Genomic DNA, 9141 nt, shown 5'->3' with positions numbered 1-9141 from the left:
CATCACAAAGAATGGTAGGTCTTAGTCCCGGTTGGCATTGAAGAGTCTGATTTCCCAGTAAGAAATAAACCATGTCAACAATCAAGCAGTATTACTGTCCACCTTTACTTATCAATTTTCCTTGGGAGTTTAGAGGAAGAACAGGAGAGTGCTGAGTGCTAAGGTCTCCTTAGAGTGGTATCACTGGACAGATTTGGACAGTTGTCCTTTGGCCATTATGGAACATGAGTTCTTCCAATGGTCTTTCTGCTCAAAGTATATATATATATACACACACACACACACACACACACACACACACACACACACACACACGTGTCCTCATCCACAGGCTCCGTATTCTTTAAGAACAGAGGAACTTTTGGTCCAAGAGGGCTTAAAGTTAATTTGATTTCTAATTAAGTTTTAGGACTATTTAAAAATAATCGGGAGGTCAAAGTTGACATTTCTCATTCCAATTTATTGTATCTAAGTTCACTATTTCAGGTCTGAGTCTTTCGCAAGAAAAGAAGAAAAGTTTCCCTTAAGCTGTTGGTCTACCCTAGAATGTCCTGAAGTTTATTCAGTCTCCTACTGATTCATCTTGATTTTGTTTTCAATTCTGAATCTTTGCCCAATCTACCCTTAAGAAAAAGGTTTTACCTTTTGAAATAACTTTTGAAATAATTTTATGCGGTGCATTTTCTGTGTTTCTTAACTTCTCAAGCCCTTAATTTTTTGGAATTATGCATAGATGGGTTATTTAAATCTTCTGGTCTTTTCCATCCTGCTGCTTTTAAACATTTTCCCCCATTGTTGAAGGTTAACAATTAAGTTAACTAATTGATACAAATGTGGTAGTCCAGGGCAATAAGTAACTGAATAACAGAATCCTGAACTAGACAGCAACTTTCTGTTGTTCCAAAATTTGAGATGATTTTAAATATTTCTCCTCAATTCAGCTCTCACCCAGGTTTTAAATTCAACCTCTCTGGATCCACCTTCTGGTACAGGAGTTTTAGGGGAATATTGTGCAATGTTTTGTTCTCTTTTCTAGAGAAATGCCCCATGAAGAAAGTTTATTTAGGTAGTTAGGGAAAAGAACAAGAGGAGTTTAAGTGGGTGGTAGAGATAAAGCTAGGTGGAGAGAGGGAGACATACAATGCAAGTAGGTTTCAGGTTTGAGTAGTAGTAAGATTTTTTTTCTTCTTTCTGGGGCGAAAGCATATCAATCAAACAAGCCCTCTATTGAGTGTTTGGTGTTTTTGTCCTCTCTCTTTTCTATCGCCCCTCTTAAATCTATTATTTTTGACACTGAAAGTTTGCCATAATGGCCATTGTAATTTTAAGTCATCTAGCAAAATTTTGCCATTAATTAAGATAAGCACATCAGAGTACATTCAGTGAGAGTAAATATACAAAGCAAGAGTTTTTCCAGGAAGAGGAAGCAACTTCAATGCAGCTGAGACCATGACAAACAGGAAAGAATACACTACAGTTAGTCAAAAGTTTGTACTATGCATGACATCTTGAATTCCTTGGCCAAGGAGAACCTAAAAGGCTTCATATGATTAATGCCCTGGAAATCACTAACTCCAAAATATAGGCTGAGAAAAGTGACTTTTCATTGCTTTACCAAGACAGACGTGCTCATGAAGGTTTGGAGAGACCCAAGGCAAAGGTTTAGCAATTTCCTTTACACAAACTGACCACCAATCTAACAGACCTCCAACCATTAGTTCCCGGGGCTGCCTGGCGGTGGAGGCAGGTCAGACTTATGTTTTCATTTCTTCCTTATGAAGCATTTCCTTCTACACTCAATATACATAAGGCAGTCTAGAACAAAACAAAACCCCATGAAGCAAGAGTTTATATAAGTAGATGAAGATTGAAACTATAGCAAGCAGCAGAAGAATCAGCGTATTAATGGCAAGCATATTTGCTAAATGGTGCATCTCCAAAACAAAAGATCTAATCGCCTTATATTAATTTCCATTTGTTTATAAATCCTAAGAAAATAAATTCATTAAAGAGAGCTCAGCGAAATATGTCACAGTTCAAATTATGATGAAAAACTCACTTGACAGCAGATCCAAAGGACTATTGGAGATTGAAGCTAAATGGGCCCAGAAAGTGCCCCTCTTGGTCCAAGGATCCCACACAGTGGGGACATCGTATGTGTCTAGTCTGCTCGCTGTATCTAGCCACAGTATATAAATTGTGCTATATTGAATAGCTTATGTGCAGGAAGTTAGAGATTTTGTATTAATTATTAAGAAATCAAGGGTAAAAGAAACAGGAAGATCAGTTCGAAATCTATTGCCATAATTCAGGCAAGAGCTGATGGTGGCTTGGACGGTATGAGAGTAGAGAAAGTGAGAAGCAAATGCCCATGAGTGAGACAACTCACATAGTGAGTTGGGTATTGTGAGAAGAATTTCCTACAAGGGGGTTTTGCCCTTTAAGAAAGGGAAGGGAGAACAGGAAGCATTCAGAGACCTGGAAAAGTTGATACACAGTGAAAGGACTTTGGGATGAAAACAAGACCTTGTAATTCTGGACCACCCAAACTAGGAAGATCCTTGAAGAGATCATCTAACCTAACTTCCTCTTATTATTGATGAGAAGCCTGAGACACAGAGATAAGCATGGACTTACTCAAAGCCATACAGCAAGTTGGTGGCAGAACCAGGACCTACATCTATAAGACTGTGCTTCATCACCATGTTCTCATGGGACCTGGACCAGCTAGAATAGTTTGCAGCCAATGAGCTACATGAAGGGAAGGGAAAGGAAATGCAATGACCACTGACTGGGCACTTTGTGTACCCATCACCACAGGGGTCACTTTTCGTATGTTTAAACCTTTACTTTTTGCAAAGTAGGCACTGCTTTTCCCATTTTCCACATGATAAAAGTGAGGCTCGAGAAGGTTAAGGAACCTACCCCTAGAAATGGGATAGAATACAGATCTCTTTAGAAGTCAAGCATGTTTATGTGGATTTCTGCATGGGCTGGGATTCTGCTGTAGTGGGATCCTACCTGGAGCGTGAGCACAGGTAAAGGGCTGGCACTTTTCATCCACAGTCTTATGTTTATTTAGGAAACAGCCCTGCCCAGGGAACTGGGCTCAAATTCAAGATCGGTTGATTCAATAAGGCACCCCTGCAAGCAAAGCTGGAAGAATAGGGGCTTCAACTCCTTTCCATGGGTAAGAAAATTTTGTATAAAATAGGGATAGTGACCTTAAGAGAGAGCAACCTAGGCTGAAGGGCTTGGACCTGCTGGCTGTGGGGAGCTACAAGAGATTTGGGAGAGGGAAGTGTTATTATACCTTGGGAGAAGCTGACCCTGTATGACCCCCATCACAGTAAATTTCCAGCGGGGCATCTGGAATTCAGGCCCCAGAACCCAAGGCCCCATTCCTTTCTTTCATACAGCAGCCCACCAAAACCTGGCCTCGAAGATCTTCTGTTTATGCTGCAAATGCTGTGAGGAACCCAATGCCACAGATGACTCCAAGATCCCCAGTCAAACCCAAGAGCTTCAGCCATCAAAGCACGGTAGGTACCAGGTGAAAACACCCTGCCTGGCCTCTCGAGGCTTCATTTTGCTCATCCCCCTTCCTGCTGAGATACCCTCAGATTTCCTTCAGCTTTTGATTGAATAATTCCAACCTAAAATGAGGTGAAGATTGGGTGGCTAAGTACCCAAATCAATAAACAATAGAGCTTAAAAATCTTGAAACTTAAAGTGCGATTCATGAATCAGCAACATCGGCATCACCTGGGAGCTTGTTAAAGCTGCACTTTCCGACCCTGCTCCAGTCCTACCGAATCAGAACCTACGTTTTAACATGACCCACAGGGAAACCTCAACGTACATCATAGTCTGAGAATCACTTGTCTAAAGACTATAAAGATAGTAATTAAGAACCCTGCCTTTGGGGCTGGGGTTAGATCCAATCACCTCTGCCACAGAATTGGGCAAGTCACTTACCCTTTCTCTCTGAGCTTCAGTGTCCCTACCTGTAGAATGGGGATATCCACACTGTATTATTACTTTTCAGGATCACTGGGAGGATTAAATGAGGGAATATATAGAAGCACCAAGCACAGGGCTTGCACTAGGTAGGCATTCAACAAAGGTCAACAAATGGAAACTATAGTATATAGGTATTGGCCAGGATAGGATAGGCTCTGCTGCTAAAACAAATATGCCTTTAAATCTCAATCATTTACAAAACGAAAGTGTATTTCTTGCTCATGCAAAGTCTATTACACATCTTTTTTCATCTTTAGTCAGAGCATCTGGAACACACAGTTTCCAAGGCAACCATGTATAAGAGGAGAGAGAGAGGGAGAGAAGGCATCCTGACCTTCAGTTTGTAATTACATCCTTCTTGATGATCCAGGACAAAAGGTCATAGTGGAGAAGACTGGGGGTCAAAATCAGCAATTTCAGACAGAAAAAAAAAGAAGCATTATTGTCAAGATCAGGCAAAGCTAGGACTGACAAACACACAGTTGGGAGGTGAGTGGTGGGGTCAGGGAGGCTGGTCAGGCAGCTGGCACAATCCCACTAGGAGACAGGACAGTTCAATGGCAGGAAAAAAATTCTCATGGCATATTTTGCCAGAAATCCATAGCAGGGGCCTTTAAAATACTTCCCCTGAAAATAATTTCACGATAAAAACCAAGAAACTTAAAAATGTCAGTCCCTTTTTCCAAGATGATAATAATGATAATTACTGAGCCCCAATTACATGCAAGGCACTGTCTAGGCACAAGGGACCCAGCTGTGATCAGATAAGTCCCCTACTGTTTCAGAGCTTACACACTAGAAAAGTGATCTTATTTAATCTCTGTAATAACTCTAAGAAGTGGACCTGATTATCCAGAATGGATATATCATTTTGCAGGTCTGAAAACACAGACAGAGAGAGGTGAAGCAATTTGTTCAAGGTTTGCGGCTAGAAAAGGATAGTCATTTATTACAGAATACAGCTTAGTCTGTTGACAAGATTGTATGTTATTCTTTTAAGAATCTAGGAGTATGTCAAAACAAAGCCTTATATACAACAGTGCTCATCACAATGGCATTTATGGTAGTGAAATTTGAAAGCAGTCTAAACACCCAACAATAGAACATTGGTTAAATAAATCCTGAATTATCCATAAAATTCTTAAAATTTAGTGACATGAGAAAAATGTTTATGATAGGTACAAAGTAAAATGCATGCATAATATACAGGATGTGATGGACTATGTAAAAATATGCATAGGCAAACACTGGAACTGTGATCATATCTGAGGGGAGGGGTGTTTGGGGCATTTTTTCCTACTTCATATTCTTCAATATTTCCTAGCTTTTCTATAATGGGTATGCATTATATTTATAAACAGGAAAAAAGTAAACTTTATATTTTAAAAAGAATACATATTTTGAATCCAGTGCCTGCTTATGAGGCAGAGAACTCAGAAGACTAGAGGACGCAGACTCAGGTACTCCCCACCCTACAATAATCATCACTGGCCCATGTGCCCTGCTCCAGTTGGCAAAACGCCTTCACCTCTGGTACCTCCTCTGAGCCTCCCCACATGACCACGTGGAATAACCACTGCCAGGTCTGCAGAAGGATGAGCTTGACGGACAAAATCTCAAGCAAGATAATGAAGTGTCCCGCGTGATTTTGGGAAAATCCCTGCTCCATCCAGAAAAGAGAACCTCCTATTTCAGCAGCAGTGAGTTTGAGGGTGAGCTCCAAACTGGGGTCCTAACACTGACCAGGAACCTCTGGGGGAGGGGGCCTTGTCCTAATGACCAAACCCCAATTTGATATTGAGGTAAGTGGGGTGACAGGAGTGGCAGGACTGCTGCCTTCAGGAAGCTGCAGTCACATTCTAGGACACACTGGACAGAGTCCAGGGGTCTAAGACCTGGCTGCAGGACCCTCTGAGCTGGGAATTACATGAGGAGCAGGAGGTCTGGGAAGAAAGAACACATATCCATACTTTCCTTCTAAGCCCTTGTGGCATTGTCTTATATGTGTATTGCATGTGATTGTTTGCTTAATGTCTGCTTCGGCCACCAGACCATAAGTTCCAGGAGGGCAGGGCCTACATCACTTTTGTTCCTCCAAACTCAACCAGGTACATGGCAAATAAACATGCCAGAAAATGCTTGTGGATTGAGCGTAGTCCAGTGGGGGGAGAAATGCCTCTGGTTCCTGGGCTGTAGCCACATCCAGGAAGGAGAAATGCAGCCCCATTGATGGGCACCAACGCTGTACCCAGATGACCTCACACAGCTCACAACCACCCTGTTAGGCTGGCTGTTGAGAGGTGAGCGTCATCCAGCCCAGTCACTTCAGAATTCTCGTAACAGCTAAACCCTCCTGGCAAACAAAATTTCAAAGTCCAATTTCTATAAAAAATCAAAGGGGTGGGGCTTCCCTGGTGTCGCAGTGGTTGAGAATCTGCCTGCCAATGCAGGGGACACGGGTTCGAGCCCTGGTCTGGGAAGATCCCACATGCCACGGAGCAACTAGGCCCGTGAGCCACAACTACTGAGCCTGCGCGTCTGGAGCCTGTGCTCTGCAACAAGAGAGGCCGCGACAGTGAGAGGCCCACGCACCGCGATGCAGAGTGGCCCCCGCTTGCCGCAACTAGAGAAAGCCCTCGCACAGAAACGAAGACCCAACACAGCCAAAAATTAAAATTAATTAATTAATTTTTTAAAAAAGCTAATTATAACAACAAGCGCTTTAAAAAAAATCAAAGGAGTCCTGCTCTACTCGAATTGGGGGTGAGGGTCTGGAAGCCCCCCTAGCTCCCCTCCCCCCACAGGGCTCCATGGAGCATAGTTTAAAAACCCCCTCTCTATGGACTTGAGGACACGGGGAGGGGGAAGGGTAAGCTGGGACAAAGTGAGAGAATAGCACTGACATATACACACTACCAAATGTAAAATAGCTAGCTAGTGGGAAGCAGCTGCATAGCACAGGGAGATCAGCTCGGTGCTGTGTGACCACCTAGAAGGGTGGGATATAGAGGGTGCGAGGGAGACGCAAGAGGGAGGGGATATGGGGATATATGTATATGTGTAGCTGATTCACTTTGTTATACAGCAGAAACTAACACAACATTGTAAAGCAATTATACTCCAATAAAGATGTTAAAAAAAAAAAATAAACCCACCTCTCACTGTATAGAGAAGGCTTTGGCCCACAGTGGGAAGGGACTTTCCAAAGGCCCAGCAGAGAGTGGTGTTAACGTCAGAACCATCATGGGCCCAATTCTTCTATTTTCCAGCCACTGCACTTTGCAAGACACCCTGCTGTCACTGAATGCTCCAATGGGGTACCAATGCGTCCCAGGCCAGGATCCACGTGGCTCACACAGTATTCCAGAATCTGACAATGACCAGGGATGGAGGCGACCGGAACAGTCCACCCAGGCCCAGAGCAAAGCCTTCACTCAGTGTGATTTTTCCCTTTCTTCTTTCAGATGTGAATTCACATGTTTCCAAAAGAGGATTTAACAAGAGAAACCCAAGCCGCTACTCCCAGGATCGCTGGCCATACCAGCCATGCCTCATTGGGAGACCCTGAACATTCTAGACGGCAGCCCCCTCGCAGGTCTCCGAGGCTGCACGGCTGCTGGAGGGTCTCCGGCAGGAAGGGGGCGGTGAACAGGGGCCATGAAGACTGATTCGGAAACTCCCCAGAGGAGGAGAAGACGTCTGAGCCATCCCTGTGCCGCCAGCAAGAGTCACTTCAGCTCCCGGAGAAGCCACTGTGGAGGAGCTGCCTCCAATTAAAGTCCTTAGTTGCATCTTAGGCCTGTGTCCCTCCTCTTTTCCCCTCTCCCAGCCCTACTTCTGAGATTCCCTTGAATACAGAACAATTAGAATTAGGCATCTCTTATTAAGAAATGAGGTCTGATTCTAAAACACTTTCAGTCACTCCTTACCAACCTAACGAAGTACTTAGGAGAGGCTGGTCAGCAACGGGCAGCTATAAATAGATGCTGTAATAACTGTCTAGAGCTTGAGGGCACAATACTGCTCGCCTACTGTGGGACTCAATTTGGTGCTCAGGGTCATAGTGAACAGTGGGGCAGGTAGTGCACAACTCTACAACCAGCAGCCCTATAGTGCAATGCACAGCCCATGCAGTTGTAGAAAGCTGTTTGTGCTAAAACGCAGAGCATGCAAACGTAACATGCAGGACACCCCAAGTGGCTTCAGCTTTAGCCAGAGAGCCAGGCACAGAAGCGTATCACTTCACCTTATAGACAACAATTGGGAAACAATAACAATGGGGAATTTTGCAACCAACTTGGGGATTTGGGGAAGGCTTCCTGGAAGAGATGGTGCTTGAGTTTTTTGAAAGTTGAAAGGGAATTAGCCAAGCAAAGAGGAGAGGGGAATGGTATTCCAGAAGGAGGGAACAGAATAAGCAAATTTGGAAAACAGAAACACAAGCTGGTAGGAGTATAAGGTAGTGAACTTCGATGCTTGCAAAGACAAAAGTGAAAACCTGAGCCAGGGTGTTGGGAGAGGTGAGGGGGACAGAGCTTTAAGAGCCTCTTATCCAGAAAAAGAAAGTTGGACTCTATCCAGAAGGTAATGGGGAGCCAGGGAAGGTAATGTTTAGGCAACAAAGTGACATAGCCATATTTCTGGTTTTTGCAATATGAACACGGTGAGTTGTTAAGACAATACATTAGCACTCCCTGTGTCTGCCCCCAGCACTGAAGAGGAGAATAAAGGAAGATGATGTCTTATACCACATTATTATAGATTAAGATTCACACCTACAGTGGAAAGCCCATCCTGGCTGCAATTTGAAGGATGTGCAATTTGAAGAAGTGTGAGCAATAACGATAACAGCAGTGTATAAATCTGGTATATTACTCTTCTAAATGCTTTATAAATATCAACTCACTTAGCATAATAACCCAACAAGGATAGTACTGTTACTACTCTGGTTTTACAAATCAGGAAACTGAGACACAGAGAACTTACATAAGTCTCTGAAGATTACACTAACAGTAAATGGCAGAGCTGAGACTTGAACCCAGGACACCTGATTCCAGAATTGATACTCTTAACCAACCAGTTATGCTGCCTTCACAATGATGGTAGAATGACATTCAG

General features: G+C 43.4%; 1 protein-coding gene across 1 annotated transcript; it reads left to right on the top strand.

The window, feature by feature from the left end:
* The first annotated feature begins 3186 nt into the window (after positions 1–3186).
* On the top strand, positions 3187–7591 carry TEX48 (testis expressed 48). The gene is made up of 4 exons (XM_059926680.1): positions 3187–3190; positions 3420–3542; positions 5607–5735; positions 7488–7591. The coding sequence occupies exons 1-4, from the start codon at positions 3187–3189 to the stop codon at positions 7589–7591; spliced, it is 360 nt and encodes a 119-aa protein (XP_059782663.1).
* Positions 7592–9141: the final 1550 nt, after the last annotated feature.

The sequence above is a fragment of the Balaenoptera ricei genome, chromosome 6, assembly GCF_028023285.1.
Source record: "Balaenoptera ricei isolate mBalRic1 chromosome 6, mBalRic1.hap2, whole genome shotgun sequence".
NCBI lineage: Eukaryota > Metazoa > Chordata > Mammalia > Artiodactyla > Balaenopteridae > Balaenoptera > Balaenoptera ricei.
Note: the sequence above shows the minus strand (reverse complement) of the source record. Positions and strands in the feature narration are given on the sequence as shown.